Source organism: Schistocerca serialis, chromosome 1 (genome assembly GCF_023864345.2).
Source record: "Schistocerca serialis cubense isolate TAMUIC-IGC-003099 chromosome 1, iqSchSeri2.2, whole genome shotgun sequence".
Lineage (NCBI taxonomy): Eukaryota > Metazoa > Arthropoda > Insecta > Orthoptera > Acrididae > Schistocerca > Schistocerca serialis.
Genome location: NC_064638.1, coordinates 218,878,164 through 218,903,885, shown reverse-complemented (window position 1 = coordinate 218,903,885; position 25,722 = coordinate 218,878,164). Strand labels below are relative to the sequence as shown.

General features: G+C 43.3%; 1 protein-coding gene and 1 pseudogene across 1 annotated transcript in view; one reads left to right on the top strand and one right to left on the bottom strand.

Annotated features, from left to right (window-relative positions):
• The window catches only part of LOC126460578 (epidermal growth factor-like protein 8), a 177,864-nt gene that overhangs the window by 52,613 nt on the left and 99,529 nt on the right, over window positions 1-25,722 (top strand). The window contains exon 3 of the mRNA XM_050095929.1: window positions 21,880-21,998. Coding sequence (XP_049951886.1) covers window positions 21,880-21,998 — 119 coding nt within the window. The remainder of the gene's footprint in view (window positions 1-21,879; window positions 21,999-25,722) is intronic.
• On the bottom strand, window positions 13,692-13,809 carry LOC126428170 (5S ribosomal RNA; annotated as a pseudogene).

Genomic DNA, 25,722 nt, shown 5'->3' with positions numbered 1-25,722 from the left:
CACTCTGATTCCAAAAATGTTTCGTGGGGGAGTTAATGTAAGCATAGCCTCCTACGTCCATTGTACGCTGAAGTGCCAAAGAAACTAGTATAGGCATCCGTATTCAAATACAGAGATATGTAAACAGGCAGAATACGGCGCTGCAGTCGGCAACGTGTGTATAAGACAACAAGTGTCTGGCGCAGTTGTTAGATCGGTTACTGCTGCTACAATGGCAGGTTGTCAGGATTTAAGTAAATTTGAACGTGGTGTTATAGTTGGCGCACGAACGATGGGACGCAGCATCACTGAGGTAGCGATGAAGTGGGGATTTTCACGTACGATCAATTCACGAGAATACCGTGAATATCAGGAATCCTGTAAAACATCAAATCTCCGACATCACTGCGACCTGAAAAAGATTCTGCAAGAACGGAACCAATGACGACTGAGGAGATTCGTTCAGCGTAACTGAAGTGCAAGCCTTCCGCAAATTGCTGCAGATTTCAATGCTAGGTCATCAACAAGTGTCAGCGTACCAACCATTGAACGAAAAGTCATCGATATGGGCTTTCGGAGCCAAAGGTCCACTCTTGGACCCTTAATGACTGCATGACATAAAGCTTGACGCCTCGCCTGGGACCGTCAACATCGACATTGAACTGTTGATGACTGGAAACAGGTTGCCTGGTCAGACAAGTCTCGTTTCAGATTCTATCGAGCGTATGGACGTGAACTCCATGAATCCATGGGCCCTGCACCTCAGCAGTGGCCTGTTCAAGCTGGTGGGGATCTGCTACGGTGTGGGGTGCGAGCAGTTGGAGTAATGTGGGACCCCTGATGTGTCTAGATTCGACTCTGGTCGGTGACACGTACGTAAGCATCCTGTCTGATCACCTGCGTCGATTCATGCCCATTGGGCTTTCCGACGAAATGGGGCAATTCCAGCAAGACAGTGCGACACCCCACATGTCTAGAATTCCTAGACTGGCTCCAGGAACACTCTTCTGAGTTTAAACCCTTCCGCTGGCCACCAAACTCCTCAGACATGAACATTGTTGAGCATATCTGGGATGCCTTGCAACGTGCTGCTTAGCAGAGATCTCCACCCCTCGTACTCTTGACGGATTTATGGACAGCCCTGCAGGATTCATTCTGTCAACTCACTGCATCACTATTTCAGACATTAATCGAGTGCATTCCACATAGCGTTGCGGCAGTTCTGCGTGCTCGCGAGAGCCCTACACGATATTAGGAAGGTGTACCAGTTTCTTTGGCTCTCCAGTGTAACAGTCAATAAAATTCTTCTGGGTATTTGGCTACATTATCAATATTTAAAATCCCCCCTGCATTTTGGCCAATGCTGTAAATCATCTTCCTCAGATTTGTCAGCAAAACACCCTGAGGAAGGCCATTTGCAACAGTGGCCGAAACGTTGGAGGAATTGTAAATGTTGACAATGCAGTCACATACCGAGAGGAATTTTATAGACAATGTTCCCTTGGTTTCAGTACGGTACAGTAGGCCAGGCCAAGTCAGGAATCTTATAGTCCAAAACCATTGCCTCAAAGAGTGCTCCTGGATGATAGGATGCGTCCTCATGCAGATACATATAGAATTTGTCTTCCAACTGTTCCTGCAGTGTACGGAGCACACAATGGTGTAAAATGTGTTCATTACCCTTCCGCAATTAGTGTTTTTTAAGAGCAATAAGGGATCACACCCTAACCATGAAAAACTCCTCCATAATTTAACACCACCTCCTCCGTACTCCATTGTTGGCACTACGCACCATGGCAGGTAATGTTCTCCAGAAATTCGCCATACCCAAACCTTTCCATTCGATTGCCACAGCGCGGTTCATCATTCCAAATCACTCGGTTCCCGTCATCTACTCAATGCCGAGGCGTATCAAGGCCGTTATTGCGGCCAGAGGTGGTTGTTCTGGGTACTGATTGCTCAGGATCTATGCACCCAAATTGCGTGAAAATGTAATCACATGTCAGTTCTAGTATAATATATTTGTCCAATGAATACCCGTTTATCATCTGCATTTCTTTTTGGTGTAGCAATTTTAATGACCAGTAGTGTAGTTTTGTGAGCATGATGATGAATTGCCGCATCTTCCATGGCCGTCAGAGATACAAGATCTCATACTATTGAGCCATTTTGGTTTACTTTAGAGAGAAGGTTGCATGATGGCTGTCTGCGACCACGGCCATCATCGTTACCTGAATTTGACACTTTTTTGCCGAAAAGTTCCTTATATTTCCTTGAAAACAATGCAGGACTGTTATTTACCCACTCCGAGACCACTACAAGTTGTTTTGAATGCAAACATTTTTTCTGCACCGTATTAGGCACGGCAATGCATTGTTTGTGGTGTTTCCATATTTTCGTCCACCCTCTGTATGCCTGTTCGGCTGTGCTGAAGTGCTGATCACTTGCACGTTCAGTCGCGTAACCCACTTTATGCCGTTTTGACATTTGTTGCTGGCCATTTCAAGTTGTTCCAGTTTTAATGGCCAGCTGTATACGTGTGCGTCTACGTGTTGCCAATGCGTGTGTGTGTGTGTGTGTGTGTGTGTGTGTGTGTGTGTGTGTGTGTGTGTGTGTAGAGCAGGGGTTCCCAACAAAATTTTCTCGCCGCGCGGGATTAGCCGAGCGGTCTTAGGCGCTGCAATCATGGACTGTGCGGCTGGTCCCGGCGGAGGTTCGAGTCCTCCCTCGGGCATGGGTGTGTGTGTTTGTCCTTAGGATAATTTAGGTTAAGTAGTGTGTAAGCTTAGGGACTGATGACCTTAGCAGTTGAGTCCCATAAAATTTCACACACTTTTTTTTTTTTTTTTTTCTTGAGGACCCCCTCATCGAGCATGATTGGTACCTTGTCATATCACAGTATCAAGTACCTAAAAAAAGCCAAATTAATAGTCTTTTTATACGTTTTCTATGTTTGGTACTTAGAAAAAAGAACATTGATATATTCATTATTGAAAAAATATTGAGGTTAAAACTTTTTCAATTTAGCCATCATTGTTATTGTTAAATTTTTGATTATTGCTCAAAATCTTTGTCTTCAAATCTGGGTGTTTAGTAAACAAACTCCTTAAAAAATAAAAATTGAGTGGTAACTGAAATTGACAGGAAAAAATTAAAACAGAGTATTGGTCTTTCAAGTGTACTACACTTCAGATTGCATTTAGTAGACATGTGTGAAAAATAAGAAAACTCTAATTTCATACAAGGTATTACGTATTTGAAAAAATACAATTACAACAGAGTACATCAGTATACAGTTAGTTTTAATTTTCAGTTCTTAATGAGATGAGTTCAATCTGACCTAAAGCTCGTGCAGGAAGCAGTCAAAACAAAAAATCTGTTATCATACGAAATATACTTAAATATTTTTTTATTCTAATAGCATCTTGCGGATCCCTCTGGCATAGCTCGCGGACCTCTGGGGGTCCGCTGACCACCTGTTGGGAACCACTGCTGTAGAGACAATGGTAGCAGACCGGCGACATTTCACACGCTGTCTCCTCTCAGAGCAGGACGCAAAGAGCAGTCGTACGGCTGTCACCTTCTAACAATACGCCACGAACAGGCCGTGGTGCCGCCTACCACGCGTGGTTCCCACATCACACGGGAGTGAAGGTGACGAATCACAGCAAGGAGAGCTGCAACCAGCGGCGACCTCCGTCGCTCGCAGCGTTTAACGAACAGTGCGTGCCGCTAATAAAACGCACCGCGTATGAGTATTCCGGACGTTCACTTGTCGTAAAGCCGCACAGCCGCGGCGCCTCACCGGATTTACGTGGTATTTAAACAGCATTCCGTTTGGGAATTTTACGACTGCTCGAGCGCAGAGACAGCCAACTGACAAGTTGCACGCGCGCTATTAACGGGACGAGGAATGCCGAACATACGGGACGCCAGGGGCAAAGAGACCACACGCGTCGCCAGCCGGTGGTCCTCGGCGCTCTCCGGAATGCAGGAGGCAGCTTTGTGAATTACGGCTCTGGCATGTAGCCTACGTCCGTAATCGTAATGAGAGCGGAAGGGGCTGGTAACACGTTTTTATTATATATATCTGGAGGGATGCGAAGGGTCGGACCAAATACAAGAATTACTTCCACAGTTTCTTCGTATTTTTCGAATTCATTCATTTCACTTTATACACTTTATTTGTGGTGGTAGTTAATGCCGCTTCAGCTCTATAAAACATTAAGAATGTAAATGAATACGTAGCTTTAAATAACACTCGTATGTGTACAGGGTTTTTCAAGAACATTCATTTTATTTCACAAGACTATATCTTCTACATGAATGAAGATAAAAACATGCGGTGTACTTAACTTAAGCATAAGGCTGCGAAGTTCTTAATTCCAAACAAATCATCTCACTTTAAAACAGAATACGTGTGTGAGTTGTCTTTTAATTATTTTAGACTTCTTTTCTGCTGTCGTAGTTATACAAGTAATGTAGTCTATATATCGTCTTTTGCAAGGGTAGTGAAGTCTTATTTAGACCATACACTTCTCGCTTCATTTGAGAGCAACTTCCGTGATCACTGTAGCTGTGTGGCTTCTTCTAAAAATCTGTTTCACAAGGTCGTAAATAGTTATGTCTTAAATTATTACTATTATACACCATTATATTACTATTATTACTCATGTTTTTTTTGTTTCCTATTTCATTCCTAACGTTTTACTACACATTACTATTATACACTATTATATTACTGTTATGATTTTTTTGTTTCCTATTTTATTCCTAACGTTCTACTACACATAGGTGTTCGATTTTAGTAGACCACACTTCACTGACACGGAATATACTTTCGTTTTCATATTGTGTAAATCCGCCTACACCTCGTGCACTTTTTTTTGCTTTGGTCTCCGATTATCTGTAATTTTTATTTTTGTGGTTGTGGAAAGGTCTGCTGTTTGAATTTATATTTTTTGACTGGCATGTGTGTGTGTGTGTGTGTGTGTGTGTGTGTGTGTGTGCGTGTGTGTGTGTGTGTGCGTACATACATATACACACCACTTTTTTTTTAGATAATAGGTAGGGCGTGGGATGATGATTCCTCCTGACTTCTTTTAGTAAGTGAGTGTGTGAGTCAGACTGTGTTTTTTTTTAGTTTTATTTATTTGTGTGTGTGTGTGTGTGTGTGTGTGTGTGTGTGTGTGTGTGTGTGTGTGTGTTTGTGTGTGCGGATGTACATTCGTGCATGCCTGGGTGCTTGCACAAGAGTGTGGTGCGTAAATGGAAGAGGGGGACGGTGTGATATGTCCTAACTTCTGTGTGAGTGTGTGTAAAAGGAGATGGTGTGTCTTAAATTCAGTGCGAGTAGATTATTAGTTTGTTAAATTTGTTAAAGCTACTTTACCATGCTATTGTGGTGTGTGATCATGAGTGGGTATGTAGCCTGGTTTACGCGACAATCTTTTTGTGGTGGCTAGTCGGGTTGTTATAGATTGGGGTGACAAAAATCATGGGATAGAAATATACACATATACAGATGGCTGTAACAACCCGCACTCAAGATACAGGGTGGCGCAGTTAAAAGTAGGTCTCCTCCCATTTGAATGCAATAATCGATTGTTAGCGTTCTTTTGTCAGTATTTCACTTCATTTCATCAGTGAAGTTAGACGTTCCTCTATGTGGTCTGCAAAATGAATTGAAATTGTGGAAGCATATGTGAGAATAGGTTCGATTGACGAAAGTTGCGTAATTTTCGGGGTCAAGCATCCGGATAGAGCACTGTCACCAAAAAGAGCAATACAGACTCTGTATAAAAACTGGTGCACATACAGATCTCTGCAAAACTTAAAACGAGAAATAATTCATTCATTTCGCGCACCAGAAGTTATTACAGACATTCGCCGAAGAATTAATCAGAGCCCAAAGAAGTCTATACCGAAACAGGTGCAACAGGTGCACCTCAGTAGGAGTAGTTGCCAGCGGATATTGAAAAGTCTTAATTTTTAAGCCATGTCACGTGTCTGTTGTACAGCAATTACAGAAGAATGGCAATCAGGAACCTCTAGTTTACTGCACCAGACTTTTGAATAACATCAACGATAGTTTTTTAGATGCTTTCCATTACATCATGAGTGATGGTTTCGTCTTCATGTGAATTCACAGAACACGCGGTACTGGGAAACGGAGAACCGTAACATTATGTGTCAGCAACCACTCCATGATGAACAAATCTGTGGTTTGAGTGGAGTATCAGGAACGTGCATCATTCAAAAAATGGCTCTGAGCATTATGGGACTTAACATCTGAGGTCATCAGTCCCCTAGAACTTAGAACTACTTAAACCTAATTAACCTAAGAACATCACACACATCCATGCCCGAGGCAGAATGCGAACCTGCGACAGTAGCAGTCACGCGGTTCCGGACTGAAACGCCTAGAACCGCTCGGCCTGACTTCAGTCACCGAACGCATCATGGTGTACTGCTCTGACCAGCAGGAGGGTAAGGTATTCGCTACTATGGCGCAGGGCTCCAATATACGTTTCGCAGCACCCTGTTCTTTCGAACCATATTTTTCTTTTATTGGAATAGTAGTTTTTGTGCCATAACCCGGATTCACATGTATGAAGTCAGATACAGCGATTAGTGTTCCAGTTAGTGTCGTGTGTCGATCCCTAGCTGATCACCACGTCCACCATAGACCCCATGTTGGTGAAAGCATGTGTCAAATAAAAATATTTGTGTTACATTTCGTTAGTCATTTTTGTTGTCTTGTGATGTTAAGGATGAATAAATCTATTGTCATTTAGATCACAACTTCTCTCTGAGTTCTTATTAACAGTACCTTCCCATTTCATTATTAAAGTCTAGATTTGAAACGTAAGTAGAAGGCTTTCAAATGTATTGTTTTGTATCGTACAATAAGTAAAATTACATTATTTATTATCGTTCTCGGTGTTGCAATTTTAGTGGCTAGGAGTGTATATTGCGAATTAACACAAGAAACGCAGCGGTTGTGTACGTGTGTGTGTGTGTGTGTGTGTGTGTGTGTGTGTGTGTGTGTGTGTATGTGTGTATGTGTATTTATGTATGCGTGCGTGTTCGTACGGAGGGAAGTAATGTGCCCCGGAGAACTCGCCAGGCTGCCACCTGTTGGCGCGCTTGCAGACTGCGGCTATACATTTTAGGAAGGTTCCGCACGCATGTGGCAGCTCCTTCGCGCTGGCCATCTTCACCGCCGTAGTTAATTCCCGCGCCTCCAGCTCCCTTGATTAATAGCGCTGCCCGGGGCAGTTCCCGCGAGACCGGAGCGTGGAAACGTTGCGCGTTATTTATGCCTTGTTGACCGCCACCCGTCATAATGCTCGGACGTGCGGCCAGAGTGCGCATGTCCGCGAGTGTAAACGTTTTAGCGAGCGACACCGTGCCATCCGTCACAGCCGCTTGTGAAGACGTCCGAGGCGGGTTCCAGCCGGGAAGCTGTTAGCCTGTTGGCGCGTCTCTGCTCGCAGCGCTTGCGTGTTTGCGAGCGAGGTCCTGTAGATTTCTCTCGCCCGCCGGATTGCAGACGGTAAATCAGCGCTGACTCGGAACAGCGGGCATTCGACCTCTTCTCTCCGATTAGACCCTCGTTTTCGTTTTTAGTTCTTTCCCTGAGTGTGAAAAGAAAGATGCGTATCCCTTCGTTATGGAAGACGATCTGTTCCAGAGGCAGCAAGTATTCCGATGTTTCAACCACTACTGAAAATCTTGCTCACGTATGCAGGCCATATTATATACACTAAAAAAAACTTAACTCCATCCGAACAGGCTATAAAGGCCCAACGGTACCGACCGGCCGCCGTGTCATCCTCAGCACACAGGCGTCACTGGATGCGGATATGGAGGGGCATATCGTCAACACACCGCTCTCCCGGCCGTATGTCAGTTTACGAGACCGGAGCCGCTACTTCCCATTTAAGTAGCTCTTCAGTTTACCTCACAAGGGCTGAGCGCATCCCGCTTGCCAACACCTCTCCGCAGACCGGATGGTCACCCATCCAAGTGCTAGCCCAGCCCGACAGCGCTTAACTTCGGTTATCTGACGGGAACCGGTGTGACCACTGCGGCAAGGCCGTTGGCATATTATATACTCTGCGTGACAATAATAGTGGAGCAATCAGAAGACGGTATCTTCATGCAACTACACACCATCGGCTGGTATGGAAATGATTACACTTGCAGTTATCTTTAACAGGTAGATTGACTATCAGAGTGCATTAGTGTTGTTCGTGTTTACTATTGTAACCTGCCCTGGTGGGTTATATACTGTGCGTGTAACCCGTCAGACGTTGAGTGATCACAGTCAAGGACGCCGAGTGCTGTGTACTCGTATGAGACAGTGTTACCAGCGCGTGACAGTTTGAAAGAGGCCTCATCGTCGGTTTCCATTTAGTTGTACTTGTAAATAATGCATTCGGATGTGACAGTGGCTAAGATGTTTGGCTGACATTGAAGGGTAGCCAAGATATCGGCTCACGGGCCATGCTTGGGTCCGAGCACCAAAGTGCTCAGCCTCGCTCCACATTTCCCCCACGGCCACGACGCGCCATCTGAGTGCGAAGAGGGGAAGAGGGGAAAACAGCGAACACGCCTCATTCAAATGTCAATACAGTCGTACTGCATATCACGTGGTTTTATATTACGCATTTCTGAGAAACATATATCTCAAACAAAACAAGTTTTACTATTAATTAACTATTTTTGGAGCGCTGAAGACACAATATAATTTTTATCTGTTACAGACTGTCAGCATTTGGACTGACGCAGACAGTCTCTCAAAGTTTCACACTCAGGTTGCCACATACTTAATTTCATAATACAAAAAAGGTCTTTCACATAAATATGTCCATTGACATATTGCAGTACTTTCGCAACTTCATTATGGAGACTTGGAAAATCTAACTGAGAAAAGTAATGTAGATGTCATGGACAGTTTTAATGTAACGAGATTTGTAATTAAAACTGAATTACCTAGCAGATCAATTAGTTACATCAGCACATGCACAGGGGCACTTTCAACTGAAACGGCAAACGGTCTCGCTAACAGCTCGAAAATAGGTGTAAGATTGACAGAGTTCTCAAAATCTTCATAAAACTATCGTTCTAATTCTTGCAAGGCCGTGATGAACTCTTCAGACTTCGCGCTTATTTTTACGCCAGTGAGCTTAGGGAATTGGATTGTTTTTGTCAGTATATGTCCCTTCAACAACGCGATTTTCTTTTTAAAAGCATCCCCATCAAATCAGAAAGAAGTTGCATGGCAGTGTCGTGCTGTGGGCAGTGTGCATTGAAGTCCAAGAAACAAATGGTTCAAATGGCTCTGAGCACTATGGGACTTAACATCTTAGGTCATCAGTCCCCTAGAACTTAGAACTACTTAAACCTAACTAACCTAAGGACATCACACACATCCATGCCCGAGGCAGGATTCGAACCTGCGACCGTAACAGTCCCACGGTTCCGGACTGCAGCACCTAGAACCGCACAGCCACCGCGGCCGGCCAAGTCCAATAAAATGAAAATTCTGTAGTCTATTCTGGATGTTCTAATTTTTGTTCCTGCACCCCTACTTCCTTTATAAATTCAACAATAGCGAGATTTAGACCGAAAAATAGTTCCACGTAAGTCTCTTGACTTAGCCAACATACTTAGCAGTAATACACACAGATGAGCCAAAATATTATAACCACCTGCTTAATAGCTTGTTTGTTCATCTTCGGAAATACAGGACTGATTCTGCGTATCGCGGATTTGTTGATAGTTTTATGTAGGTATGTGGCATTTGATGTCTACGCACAATCATGTAATTTTCGTAAAGGGCCGCTGATTTGCGTACGCGGTGATGGCGCCCGATACCGACCCAGAAGGGTTCCATCGGATTTACATCAGGCGAATTTTGTAACCGAAACATCACTACAATGCTCCTCAAGCCATTGTAGCACTGTTCTGGCTCCGAGACACGGACAATTATATTGCTGAATGATGACATCGTCGTCTGGTAAGACATTAAGCATGAAGGGATGCAGGTGTCTACTGCCACCACATGCAAGCGGAGGAGAATGTCTCCCACGACATAATACTGCTCGCAACAGTCTGCATGCGTGGCGCGCTGCACGTTTCGAGCCGCCGTTCACCTCGATAACGGCGTTTATGGAGACGAGTGTCGACCTAGCTTAACAAAAATGTAATCGCCCGAAGAGCCGACATGTTTCTAATGATCGACGGTCGAATCCCGATGGTCACGTGCCCACTGCAGTCGTAACTGACAAAGTCGTTGTGTCAACAATGAATATTTAAGGGTGGTCTTGTGCGAAGTTCCATGTTCAACAATGTACGATGAACGGTGTGTTCCGAAACGCTTGCATGTGCACCAGCATTATGCTCTTTCGGCAGAGATGCCACAGTTCGCCATCTAGCACACTTTAAAGAGCAAACAAGTCTCCGAAACCCACGTTCTGGGAAAAGTAGTGAACGTTCAATCATTTAGCGCCTAGTGGTAGTTTCACTGCTCTTCTACCTCTTGCTAGCCGGTGTGGCCGAGCGGTTCTAGGCGCTTCAGTCTGGAACCGCACGACCGCTACGGTCGCAGGTTCGAATCCTGCCTCGGCCATGGATGTGTGCGCTGTCATTAGGTTAGTTAGGTTTAAGTAGTTCTAAGTTATAGGGGACTGATGGTCTCAGAAGTCCCGTAGTGCTCAGAGCGATTTTAACCATTTTTCTACCTCTTTCCGTAGATGCTCACGACAGTAATACGTGAACATTCAACCAGCTTTGCAGTTTTCATCTACATCATACTCCACAAGCCACCTAATGGTGTGTGGCGGAGGGTACTTTCGGTATCACTATCTGATCCCTCCAACCCCGTTCCACTCGTGAATAGTGCGTGCGAAGAATGATTGTCTGTAAGCCTCTGTATTGGCTCTAATTTCTCGAATTTTCTAGGTACTCGTTCACGGACTCTGTGTAATAATAATCTGCCCTTGTCAAAGTCGCTTACTTCAATGGATTTCCCCATTCGCAGCCCAAAACGACTTCGCTAGGAAGATCCCACGTCCTTGCGTCCTTGTTTCCTCCGTTAACATACTTTGGCTATTGTGTCATGTGCCCGCAACGCCACCAGGTGGCACCCAACGTCTTGGTGGGTAGTGGTCATAATGTTTTGGATTGTCAGTGTATGAAGTCTCCATACGTTTCGTTCATTTCCATTGACAACTGCTGCAGCTGAAAATGGAATAACACGCGTCACTTTAGAAATTTTACTATTTCTACCACCAAATTCAAGTACTCCACGCCTGATGTACGGGACAATGAATCCTGTCTGTCGATAGTAATTTTTTGCAGTATCATTGTCATTTGAAAGTTTAAATTCATTCTGCATGCTACTACACGGTCGTTTCTCTTCTGTCACTCCCTATCATTTTAAATGATTGTGACGACAGATCGTTAGAATGCTTCTTTTTGTGCAAACAGCCACTGGGCCTGCGAACGTCCTTCATATTACGAACGAATAGAAAGGATAAACTGCGTTGACACCACGATTCTGCCGAACTCAGAGAGTTGTACCGACCTCTAAGAGCCGCACCACAATGCTAAATGAAATGTGGCGCTATTCTGGGTTCTTCTGAGAAGGACCAAACAAAACCGAAAGACAGGCCGGCCCTTGCTCCGCACGTGCCTCGCACGCGCTGATTGCGTGAGGTTTGGCACGCCATGGCCGGCCCTGACATACTGTGTACCAAACGTATCGTAACCCCATGAAATCTTCGCCTACCAACAGAGAACAGGTGATGAACTCCCCGCAATATGCTGTATATCTCGTGCCACTGGTCGGAGACTAGCAGTAGCCAGTCTAGTAAATTTCCGTCCCATGCACAGGCAGCCGTTAATACACTACTGGCCATTAAAATTGCTACACCACGAAGATGAAGTGCTACAGACGCGAAATTAATCTAACCGACAGGAAGAAGATGCTGTGATATGCAAATGATTAGCTTCTCAGAGCATTCAAACAAGGTTGGCGCCGGTGACGACACCTACAACGTGCTGACATGACGAAAGTTTCCAACCCATTTCTCATACACAAACAGCAGTTGACCGGCGCTGCCTGGTGAAACGTAGTTATGATGCCTCGTATAAGGAAGAGAAATACGTATCATCAAATTTACGACTTTGATAAAGGTCGGATTGTAGCCTATCGCGATTGTGGTTTATCGTATCGCGACACTGCTGCTCGCGTTGGTCGAGATCCAATGACTGTTAGCAGAATATGGAATCGGTGCGTTCAGGAGGGTAATACGGAACGCCGTGCTGGATTCCAACGGCCTCGTATCACTAGCAGTCGAGATGACAGGCATCTTATCCGTATGGCTGTAACGGATCGTGCAGCCATGTCTCGATCCCTGAGTGAACAGATGAGGACGTTTGCAAGACAACAACCATCTGCACGAACAGTTCGACGACGTTTGCAGCACCCTGGACTATCAGCTCGGAGACAATGGCTGCGGTTACACTTGTCGCTGCATCACATACAGGAGCACCCGCGATGGTGTACACGACGACGAACCTGGGTGCACGAATGGCAAAACGTTATTTTTTCGGATGAATCCAGGTTCTGTTTACAGCATCATGATGGTCGCATCCGTGTTTGGCGTCATCGCGGTGAACGCACATTGGAAGCGTGTATTTGTCATCGCCAAACTGGGGTATCACCCGGCGTGATGGTATGGGGTGCCATTGGTTACACGTCTCGGTCACCTGTTGTTCGCACTGACGGCACTTTGAACAGTGGACGTTACATTTCAGATGTGTTACAACCCGTGGCTCTACCCTTCAATCGATCCCTGCGTAACCCTACATTTCAGCGGGAAAATGCACGACCGCATGTTGCAGGTCCTGTACGGGCCCTTCTGGATACAGAAAGTGTTCGACTGCTGCCCTGGCCAGCACATTCTCCAGATCTCTCACCAACTGAAAACGTCTGGTCAATGGTGGCCGTGCAACTGGCTCGTCACAATCCGCCAGTCACTACTCTTGATGAGCTGTGGTATCGTGTTGAAGCTGCATGGGCAGCTGTACCTGTACACGTCATCCAAGCTCTGACTCAATGCCCAGGCGTATCAAGGCCGTTATTACAGCCAGAGATGGTTTTTCTGGGTACTGATTTCTCAGGATCTATGCACCCAAATTGCAAGAAAATGTAGTCACATGACAGTTCTAGTATAATATATTTGTCCAATGAATACCCGTTTATCATGTGCATTTCTTCTTGGTATAGCAATTGTAATGGTCAGTAGTGTATTTGTTCTGGTATATATTTCAGCCTCAGACCACGCAAATGGTATGATTACCGGTTTCGAATTATTACCACGTCGTCATCAGATGATCTGTTTAAAGACAAAGAAAAGGAAAAGGAAAATGTTGGTAACGTTCCTAAAAAATAAAACTAATTTCTATACAAACACTAAAACCAAACTAAACACCGTCCGAACAGGCCTTGGAAGACCCTAAAGTACCGACCGGCCGCCGTGTTATCCTCAACCCACAGGCGTCACTGGTTGCGGGTATGGAAGGGCATGTGGTTAGCACACTGCTCTCCCGGCCGCATGTCGGTTTACGAGACCGGAGCCGCTAATTCAGTCAAGTAGCTCCTCAGTATACCTCACAAGGGCTGAGTGCACGCCGCTTGCCAACAGCGCTCGGCAGACCGGATGGTCACCCATCCAAGTGCTAGCCCAGCCCGACAGCGCTTAACTTCGGTGATCTGACGGGAACCGGTGTTACCACTGCGGCAAGGCCGTTGGCTCTATACAAACACTGATGAGCCGAAACGTTATTACCATGCCCACTATGAGACTATATGTCGTCTGATGTCACTGCGAGAACGCGACAAAGTAAGGAAGGAAGCAGAGCAGAGACGAATGGGATATCATTGTAGCGACTCTGACAAACGGCAGATCGTTATGGCGCGACATCTGAGTGTGAGCATCTCGGAAAGGAAGTGGCTGATTAGATATTGGCTTGCTGCTGTCGTGAACATCTATGCAGAATTGTTGATGGACGGCGAAACCACGAGTAAGTGACAAGGTGTTGGACGATTAGCCTCATCACAGGCCGTGGAGGCAAACCCGCTTGTAAAAGTGGGATAGGTGGCGATTAGTGGCAGATCTAACTACAGAGTACAATTCTGCCATAGGCACATGCGTTCCGAAGCATACCGTTCAGCGCACATTGTTGAGCATCAGGCTACACGTTTTCGTGTTAACGTCGGCGCTGGATCTTCGAAACCGGACCGTGGTTCAATGATGGGATGATAACGTTTTGTATATTAGGCCGATGGTAGTCTCCACATACAGCGTCATACAGGCTAATGGCTACTCGAAACCCACACGTCGTTACTGACGCAGGTTGTTGGGAGAAGGGGTTGGGGGAGGGCGGCAGTATTTTGTTATTGTGGACACTCACCCTGAGCTTCCATGGGACCTAGTAGTAATCGAAGGCACATTGACAGATGTGGCCTACGTGAATATTATTGCGTTTCACCTCCGCGCTTGATGCCTTCCCCCATGGCGATGACATCTTCCACTAGGACAGCTGTCCGTGACATTACGCCAGAAGCGTGCTACAGTGGTTTTATTAGCATGATAGCTAACTCAAGTTGATGCCTTAGTCATCAAATCCGACTGATCTCAACCCAGTAGTATACATCTGGGACGCTACGAACCGCCATCTCCGCTCCCACAAATCACCGGCACTTGATCTATGGGCATTCCGTGATCTGGTGACCCTTCCGTGTACATATGGCATCTCATGCCTCCAGAAAATTATCTAGGACGTGTCGTTTCTATGCCACATAGAATCGCTGCTGAAAAACAGCGGAATTTTAAAATATTGTAACATCTAGGTTACCAGCTGACAAATGCTCCTGTCAGAGCACAAAATAAAGCGAATAGCCTCCTCTTTAAAACACTCTGACAGAAAAGTGGGAAGCAACCGCCCCAAATCTCATTCCGCCTTCCTCATCAAAAATTTTGGCATACAAACATAATCGCGCTCTTTTAACACAGAACATTCTAAATCGTTTCACTCAATCTCTCTTTGTAGTGAAGCCTTCACACTCAGCATCTCCTTGTAACTGCCACTATATATATATATATATATATATATATATATATATATATATATATATATATATATATTCGCTTCTGTCTCCTGTCTCATGTGTGTGACCGTTGTAGCATCATTTCTACTGTTGTTTACCACGCAATCCAATTTGATTGTAGATCAGTGCAACAGAGTCATCTTTCGAAAACATTTCTGCTTACAATCACGTACAAAACGTATTGTATGCAACATTCTGCAACGTATCCATCTCGAGAAGGTAGAACTGTGGCGACCAAGGCAGCATGAGAAAAGCAATGATAAAGGAAATATTCCACCGCTCATCCGACTGTGTCATCGGCCGATGATACAGTATGTTCCAAAAGATCGGATATGTTTGTAAATGGGAAAGCGCGGGACGACCAGAAGCAACTAAAAAGCATGTTGACCATCTCAGAGCATCTTACCTTAGTAGTCCTAAGAAGTCTATCCGATCAGCAGGTTTTAAACTTCAGTTGGCAAAGACGACAGTGTGGAAGGCTTTAGAAACACATTTGCACATATAAACGTACTGGTTACAGTTGGTACATGCTTTAAAGCCAGATGACTATTTTACAACTTTGTAAGTGAAGTTTTGCAGCAAGAAGGTAACTTTCTTGATCGCGTGGAGTTCATTGATGACGCAACTTTTCATTTAAGTGGGGAGGCAAATACCCGTAATGTTCGTAGTTGGGATCAGAACACCCTCACGAACTTGTGCTAGGTGAAAGATGTGCCCCAAAATTAACCGTCTTGTGCGCTGTGTCCCAACGTAAAAGTGTACAGACCATTTCTTTTCATTGAAGCTTATATGTTGAAACAATGCCACTTTCTCCAATTAGAAGGTGAACCTGAAAACTTTATTTGCCAACATCCCTTCCCCCCCCCCCCCCCCTCCCTACCCCACACCGCACTGACATGGTTTTGTACTAGAGCAGCTGAACGTCGACAGAACTCTTTCCCACTGGCCTCCACGTTCACCTCACCGCGATTTGTTCCTGAAGAGGTTATTGCTTCCATTACTCCAGGTATGTTAACCAAAGTGAATAATAGTTTTTTATGTTGGATGTGCGCTTTGTAACTAAAGGAGCACATATGGAACATTTGTAAGCTAGGTTATTTACCCTCAACTTGAAATACGATTTGTTGTAAATAGTCTAATGTAAACTGTGTGTATTGTATTTGTTGTATCGAACTGGGGACCTAGAAACGACGGAGAGGCTTTGTCCCCGCCGTAGCCCTTAGTGGTACACAACCCGACCGGCGCACACATTTTCAGCTGTCCTCATCGAGGTATATCAACAACACCTGTCGGCAGCTGAAGGTTTCAGTTAGTCATCATTTATTCCAGGGAAAAGCTGCACGATCATCCACAGTACCTGTTCTTTCCAGAACAATTGCTGTCTTCATATATATAACTGTCTCATACTTGAATTTAAAAAAGAATACATTTGGTGTTTTTTAATTCAAAAGTCAGTTTGACCACAGTGAAATCACTATTGATTTCGGCATTAGAATATAGCATTGGGAGTTATCCTCCTTTCAGAGTCGACTTCCTTTATCTATTAGCCACAGTCAAGAAGTAACTTTAAGCTACTTTTTTTTTTAATTATCACGGTTTGAAAGCCAGTAGGTCGTGTTACATACTGATACGAAAATTTTGTTTAATCACCACAAATCTGGACATTTGATATTGAGGTACGTTAGGTATTTATAAGCAGGTTTTTAAAGCTGTCAGTGACGTGATCGAAGGACGTAACAGAGGAATAACATGGCTCACATTTGGCAACACATGGCTCTTGGTTGCATGCTGTTGTGCAGTGGTCGCTTCTTGGAACAGAGAGATGACAGAAAGGCTGTTAAGTTAAAACTCGGCAAAGAAGACGAAAATGTCAGTCTCAGACCTCGTACTAAATCGACCTTACCAGGAAGCTTGGTAATGGCAGATTCTTCTGTCGTTCCTGCAGGAGGAGCATGCCTACGACACTAATTGGTTTGGCAGCGTTGAAAGTCACTAAGATTATTTCAGGGTTCTTGTGTTTATAAACTCTTTTTCATACACGGCCAAAAGAATAGGTTGTATGTAGCTGTCTGCATCCATCATGCTGCTCCAGAAGGGATAAACGGTCACAATGACGCTGTCCAACTCTGGAAGCAGAATCGAATCTATGTGCTTTGAACGAAAGCATTTTTCCTTCGATTAAGTCTGCGGTTATCCTTCTAGAGAACTCTGGCGACCGTATTTAATTCAGCTGAAAAGCTATCAGTACAGGCATAGCAGGTCGAAGTAATGAAATGAGATATCAGCAATAAATTCATTTCAGGTGGAGTCCAACAGAGGGATATTACCAGATTGTGCCGGACTATCGTCCCAAATGTTTAGGAATCTGACATTATTATTATTATCCTCACATATCTTCAACAACTTTCGATCCTCGTGTGATTGTTGATTTTTATGATAAAAATATAAGAAAACTGATTTATCTTGCTTAACCGCGTTCATCAATGCCATAGCGAAGCGATATGAAACAGAACGAGCACTTTAAGTCATTTATATGGAATGGTGAACTTCCATGTATTGAAAGAATTCTAGTAAAATATAGTGCATCTATAAAAGATACCTCGTACAGAACACTGGTGCGACCCGTTCTTTAGTACCGCTCGAGTCTTTTGGATATCGGGTCGGATGATTCAGAGGCTTGCTGTAAGATTTACAGTGAGTAGGTTCGATCAACGCGCGAGTATTACGGAAATATTCCGTGACTCAATTGGGATCCGTGGAGTGGAGAAGACAGACTTCTCGCGGAAAAGTACTCAGAAAGTTTAGAGAATCGGCATTTGTGACAAATGCTGACCGATCCAACTCTATCAGTTGTACATCTCGCGTAAGGACCGTGAAGACAAAATACGAGAAATCGGGTCCCGTGCGGGAAGCATATACACAATAGTTCTTTCATCGCTCCATTTACGATTGGAGCGGAAAGAAAATGACTGGTAGTGGTACAAAGTACGCACCGCCGCACAGCGTACTGTGCCTGGCAGATCATGTAAGTACGAGGGGCGTTTGAAAAGTCCGTGAAAAATAAAAACTACTTACGCTTTTGGGGTAAACTTGTTTTATTTTTCGACGTAGTCTGGTTTTAGACTTATACACTTCGTCCAACGCTGTTCTAATTTGTTAATCTTTTCTGAATAATAGGAATTGTCCAATTCTGCAAAATAGCTATTAGTTGCTGCAATCACCTCCTCGTTTGAATAAAATCTTTGTCCCACCAGCCATTTCTTCAAATTGTGGAACTAATAGCAGTCCGAGGGAGCCAAGTCTGGAAAATAGGGGAGATGTGAACGAGTTGGAATCCTATTTCCATTAATTTTGCGACCGCAACTGCTGAGGTGTGTGCTGGCACATTGTCGTGATGGAAAAGGACTTTTGGCAGTCCAATCGCCGACGGTTCTCTTGCAGCTCGGTTTTCAAACGGTCCCGTAACGATGAATAATATGCACCTATAATAGTTTTATCCTTTTCCAGATAGTCGATGAGATTTATCCCTTGCGAATCCCAAAAGACAGTCGCCATAAACTTTCCAGCCGAAGGAGTGGTCTTCGCCCATTTTGGTGCAGATTCTCCCTTGGTAACTCATTGGTTAGATTGTTGTTTTGTCTCAGGAGTATAGTAATGTGTCCATGTTTCATCCACAGAGACGGAACGACGCTTAAAGGCCTGCGGATTCCTTCTGAACAGCTGCAAACCATCCTTGCAACACTTCACCCGATTCCGTTTTTGGTCAAACGTGACCAATCGCGGAACCCATCTTTCGGATAGCTTTCTCATGTCCAAATGTTTATGCAAAATGTAATGTACCCGTTCATTCGAGATGCCCACAGCACTAGCAGTCTCACGCACCTTAACTCTTCTATCATCCATCACCATATCATGGATTTTATCAATGATTTCTGGAGTCGTAAACTCCAGAGGGCGTCCAGAACGTTCAGCATCACTTGCGCCCATATGGCCACTCCGAAAATTTTGAAACCACTTGTAAACTGTTCTGATCGAAGGTGCAGAACCACCGTAATGTTTATCAAGCTTCTCTTTAGTCTTCTGAGGCGTTTTGCCTTCACAAAGTAATGTTTAATCACCACACGAAATTCTACTTCGTCCATTTTTTTACAATCACTCGACTTCCTTGATTCACACGAATGCCAAACACAGAGAAATAGACCAATGTGGCTGAAACTTGGTGTGCATTCTTTCCAAAGATGCTACCAACAAAACATGACTTTGATAGGCGCCGGTGGTGCCATCTCGGACTATGCACGGACTTTTCAAACGCCCCTCGTAGCTGTAGATGAAGAAAAGTGCTTGAAAAAAAAAAAACGGTGAAAGAGTATGGTACGTTTTACTTGAGTAAGAAGAAAACTTTGTGCAAGATGGCTGCCGCATTTTATGAATGTTTATTAAAAGAGAATTGGAAAATGAATCTTTGGACTGCTTTAAAAACCGTCGCACTGTATAAATAAATGGGTGACTTAACGACTGGATTGAAGAAGAAAAATCACCTTTCGGAATGGCAATGCACCTGCCCCGAAAAGTGCTTTAAAAATGGCAAAATTATATTATTAGGCTATTCACCAGGTTTAACACCTTCTTATTTTTCATAGTGTTCTCATGTTATTTATGAGAAATTTTTTGTTCTATAAATTCCTTTTGCGCTAAGATTTACACCTGTTGCTTACAGAAATCTTTCAACGAAAACGCTCTACACACGAAAGGAACAAAAGCATACCTCACGTGAAAATATGGGGCAAAAGATCCGCAGTAACACTATTGGGATTTGTAGTTGGTCAGGTGTTGTTGTTCTTAGTCTAAATTCAGATTTTGTGAAGAGAAGTGTTTCAACTGAGAGACCACCACACGTCAGTTCGCTCAAGAAGTTGTTGTTTGCAGTGTGTCACAACAGCTCGCTCGTTAGCACCAATTATGAAAGAAGGCGTAGTTCCATACCTCACAGTTTCTGCGTATTATTTGAGTACTGAAAGTATATTTTTCTGGAAATAACTTCTTCTGTTTGTAAATTTAAGTGTAGTTGTGAGGTATTTCCTATTCATAATAAACAACCGGCAGCTGGATTTTACAACAACGAAAGTACAAATGAAATTGTCAGAATGTCAGAGCGCTGCTGTGACAAAAGAAATGTTAAGCCTCCGCTGCTGTGAGTTACTTTATTGACCACGCTATATGTATCAGATGCCTAGCCCCATCATCAGGTGTAATAATGTGAGTACGTAAGTTACTCCTATAAATGGGTAACCAAAGTATGTCGTAAATGACGATGTTTCGAGCTTTTTCTTCGAGCATTTATATTCAGCTACTCAGAACTCACTTGCTAGTGGTTATCACATAGATGCATATTGCGTGATTTAGCGTTGTGCTTAGATTAGGGCCGATCTTTTTTTGTGATATGAATGCCATGCTGTACTTGCAAGTGGAAGTAAGTGGAAGTTTATTATACGTATTATACTGCTACGGTGTGAAATTGTTTTATTGCTCCAACTACTTCCGTGCTGGGTATTGCCACTGCACTTATTTTCGCCTGACAGTTAGTGGCTTAAAGCCCCATCGTTTATGTCACAAAGACAAACGTTGATACCGTTTACGAACGAGTAACGTAATTCATGAGTTTGTGTAAACACATACCTCCTTCAGTCTTTCTCCAGGGACGACAGACATAACAGGAACCAGTAACAAGTGTTTTTCAAGTAATCGAGCATGACTTCATAAGTAGAATATTTCAAATACTCTTTAAATGTTCATCTCCCCACACCTGATGAAGTTAGCCTACCAAAAACATGTAGTGCGGTGAATACATTAACCACAGTGTTTCTGCTACATGGGGGATCAAAATTAAACTTTAAAGGAAACACACGGTAAACTAAAATTACGTATTCACTCTCAGCAAACTGCAGAGCACGAAACGCTTTATGCTCAGGAGTCGCCATTATGCTTACGTGCCCTACGTGGTGCTGCAAGCGGGAAAAAAATAAAGCAGTACCCGTGCGTTTACTTGTCTGAACCTGCCTGAGTTACTCTTTAATTTTGGCATTGAAGTAACGCTCCACAACGCTTATAGTTGATAGTATTAAGGTTCGTGACTTTGAAATTCCTTTAAGACACCCTGTATATTGCAATCCAGGTTGATCAGCGCGGTAGACTTAATGTTCATGTAAAATCCACACAACTCCCTTTTATAACCATTCATAACAAAAATATATATTCTCGCTAATCATTGCAATTACTAAATTACTGATATACCTGTGCGTCTTCCTGTGGAGAAGGCAAAATGCTCAACCCCTTCCCTCCGACCACAACAAATGGAGCCAAAAACTAATATCACTGAAAAAGCGGTCTCTGTGTTTCATTCTGGACAAACGGTACCTGCACAGTTCTCGTGACCTGAATAAATAAACAAGCACTATTCTAAGTAAAAGATCGTGGATTCCTTAAGACTGCAACCACATTTCTCCGGCTCGTCAGGTGTTTGCATTCTTTAGGTAACCATCTGCTCAAGGTGAAGTCTCCATCAAAATTTCGAGCTTCAGTCCACATAAATTTCCAAAAATAAACTTTTCAGTGATAATTTATGTAAGAGCATGACTCAGTTAGAATGCTTATAAATCATATATGGCTTACCTGGTGCGGGATCAGCTAACACGTGCACTCGCCTCTCTTTACAGGACGGTGTACCAGAAGGCCTTCCGCACGGTGTACTCGACTCGCTACAGCAAACATTCCTCGTTCGCCTGCTGCCCCGGCTGGACGCAGGTGAAGCCCACCAGCTATGGATGCATGCAAGGTGAGTCTCACGTTCTGCACTGAACTGTGCCGGTACTTGCTTAATTTGTGTAGATATTGTTCTAATTACTCGAGAGAAGCTATGTGAAAGTAAGCTGTTCTTAATCGTTTCTCCGGTACAGATCACAGTGGCTTGATAACGCTGGTTTCTAACGATTGTAGAAGTTAGAAAAGCCATGTTATTTCATCATAATAGTCATTAACACCAATGTTCAATATTTCCAGTCATGGTAGCGGAAATGTTATCATTTTGTAAAATTCTACCCCTGGTAAATATAACACTTGCGCCGTTGAAGTAACATGCTCAAGTTAAATAGATGGATAGACCTTATGCTTTACACATCACAACGCTGCCAAACGTATATTTCAGAAATCTGAGGCTTTACAGTTCCGCTGCCTGTGCATATTCTTTGGGGCTAAGCAGTCGACTTTGTCGAACGCCTTCCTGATAGAAGCTTGCTGAACTTCCGTTGACGACAGTGCCTGGCGAGAGAATTTTTTTGTCATAAGATCAAGTAGACTATTAATAGATTAACTACCCTCCTACGAGAAATAGGACACAACTTGTCGTTCAGTTGTTCCTTCTGTTATTCCCAGAAATGAACGTGTCTGCCTTGAACCGTTCGATTAAAAGGTATAGTCACATAGTCCCATTTGGGATTCCATTCAGGTAGCAGTTGAAAAAATCTAGATACTCACTGTTACAGTTTAATGGATAGGAGCTTTGGCACAGTTAATCATGTTTTAAATATTACGATAGTCTTGATTGGCCACATTGTGCTCAAGCATTTAATGATGGCTCTTACAGCGTACATTCTTTACCGCCAAGCAGAAGTATGTGCAAGCAATTTCGAATGTTGTCATATTGTACTACGAGAATGAGTCAATAAGTTAGTCGAAAACTGTGGTAGAGACACTAGTGCCGCGTGTAACAGCTGAGGTTTATTTTACTTTTTCAAAAGGCTCCCCCCGTAAATTTAAACACGTAATGAATAGAAACGGGGAAGAAAAGAAATTTGCGACACTATTCGATTAAAACAAGAGATCAGTGGACAGATCTCTTTCTGGGACATCAACGAATCACCAGTTTAGTATTTGAGGGACGTGTGGGCGCTAAAAATCATAGAGAGACCAAGAGATGAACACAGTAAGCAAATTCATAAGGATATAGGTTGTAGCGCTTATTCAGAGATGAAGAGGCTTGGACAGGACATAGTAGCATGGAGAGCTGCATCAAACCGATCTTCGGACTGGAGACCATAACAACAACAGCAACATCCCGTTCGCCAAGATCTTAAAAGCCTGCAGCATAGAGTTCTTGTAACAGCGTTCACATCCAAGGAGTGATCTCTCCAGCTGTAACAAGTTTATTTGGCTCCTTACATTGCTGCAACCCACAAGACCTATGTGTTGGGCGAGTAGCGAAATACCCTTAGACAGGCAAACAATGTGGCATTAGTGGATAATCAGGATGGCCAGGATTTTCCTTGATGGTGATTTTGTTTTTTGTTGTTGTTAAATTCCGCATCCAACTCAGTACAGATTTCCATGAAACACAGTTCTAACCACATACGAGACAAATTTCACTGTCAACGTTCTCTGCGGACAGTCCCTTGGCTCATAAAAATCGTGTTGCCGGGTACAAACTTGCGGCAAAGCTGCCGTATTGGTCAGACTGCACATCATTTATCATTGGCGGATACAAGTGTTCTGCCATCTTCTTGATATGTACAGGCGCTAAATTTAAAATGATGTACGGTACTCCGGTGTTTGCGACCTATTTACTGATTCACCATACCATATTTAACTGAGAAAACGATAGCAATACAATAGGCTCTCCAAGTTGGTCGCTGTTCTGCTTTAGATAACCTGAAATTCTAGTTTCCACAAACTAATTATAGTATCAGACATAAAAATATATTGCAAATACGGCAACCATCTTACACATGCCTTTCATGCAGTTAATTCATCAAGTCAAATGTAGCGCAGTCTTTCTTATAACATGCTTATGACATTAGATATTTCATACACGTTTAATAACCGTCCTCCCACAAAAATGCTGTGCGCTTTCTCGATGTTTCCGTATGTTATTTCAACTGTGGGATGCGTTTCATGCGGATCATTCTAAACAGAAGAAATCATTCACTTATTTCTCATCTGTTGAAATTTAAGGTACAGACTGCTTCAGTAACATTGCAACTTTCCTTCCAAATTGATTTGATAAGGACACGGTTTTCAAGTATTTTCAAGTATTTGCATTTGAAAGAATTAGACTAAATACGAGCACTTTAAAACGTTGCATAAATAAAACCGATACACAGAAAATTTATACATTACTTACGTTACTACGCAACTTGTACCAACATATCAGAGGAAAAATTTCATTCGCATTAACGCCAGGTCAAACCTGCCAGGAACTTTTTGGTTTTGAACTCGTAAACGCATCCTGTATTAGTGAGTGGTGTAATCGTAGATAGTTGGATAACATAGGTATTCCAGATTGTCATTTACTTTTAATCTAAGCGTTTTTTGCTCATCTGATCATTCACTTAATTTACAAAAGACTTCGCAGTAACAGCTTTCCAGCCTTCTTGTATCCTTCTTTATAATCAGTAGTGATGGATTTTAGCTAAGCCTCACTTACGTGAAGTTTGATTTATTAAAGTTGGTTACACTGATTAATTATTAGATAAAGCTGCCTGAGTGTGGCATTCGTAAGTACACCCTACAAATTATAATTATGGATGTATGTATATATGTTCCACATCGCCTTCTAAACCACGGGACCGGTTTCAGTCACCCACCTATCAAAGGGATGGGGATGGCAGTAAAAAAGCAGTATAGATATTTTAGTCCTCCAGTATTTAAGAATGAGAGCACTTAGAGACTTGAAGTAAACATTATTCATAAATGGAAACCTTTACGAAACTTTTTCTCGCTGACTGTCCCCCCAAAATGATGAAAGGAAAAAAGTTTATCGCTTACTACATTTCTACTGTTCATACAGTAAAACTGACGCTTCAAGCATGACGTTTTAGTTTATTGCTTCTTTACTACTAATTGTATTCGTGCCACATTTTTTCAGGCGGTATTTAGATATGCCGCTGAATGTAACAGAAAAATTACACCATTGTACAACGCTTAGTTCAAGAGATATGACATCATAAACACTGAGGTACGTGAAAAACTACTGTATCATGCAAGATGTTTAAATTTATTATTTCGTTGTTACTAAGTCCATTCGCAACACTTCTCGCAGACTGTATCCACATCTGCCCCTGAATGTATCTACAAAAATATATCAATATCCGACTCTTAGTTCAGGAGATATGACGTCACATACAGGGATGCGTGAAAAACTGCCTCATCTCGCATGATTAATTACTTCTGACAAGTAATCCCTTGAGTGCGACTGCTACGGTCGCAGGTTCGAATCCTGCCTCGGGCATGGATGTGTGTGATGTCCTTAGGTTAGTTAAGTTTAAGTAGTTCTAGGGGACTGATGACCTCAGAAATTAAGTCCCATAGTGCTCAGAGCCATTTGAACCACTGCCCACCACGACGTTAAATGCCTCCTGATGGTGTTGCGGCAACGTGACACAGTAAGGAACATAAGCGGAAGAGAGACGAATGGATAGTCATCATAGCGAAGATCCACTGATATAAGCGGTTACGACAATGTGCACGATGTTGTGGCCCTGTGACTGGAAACGAGAAGCTGCTTG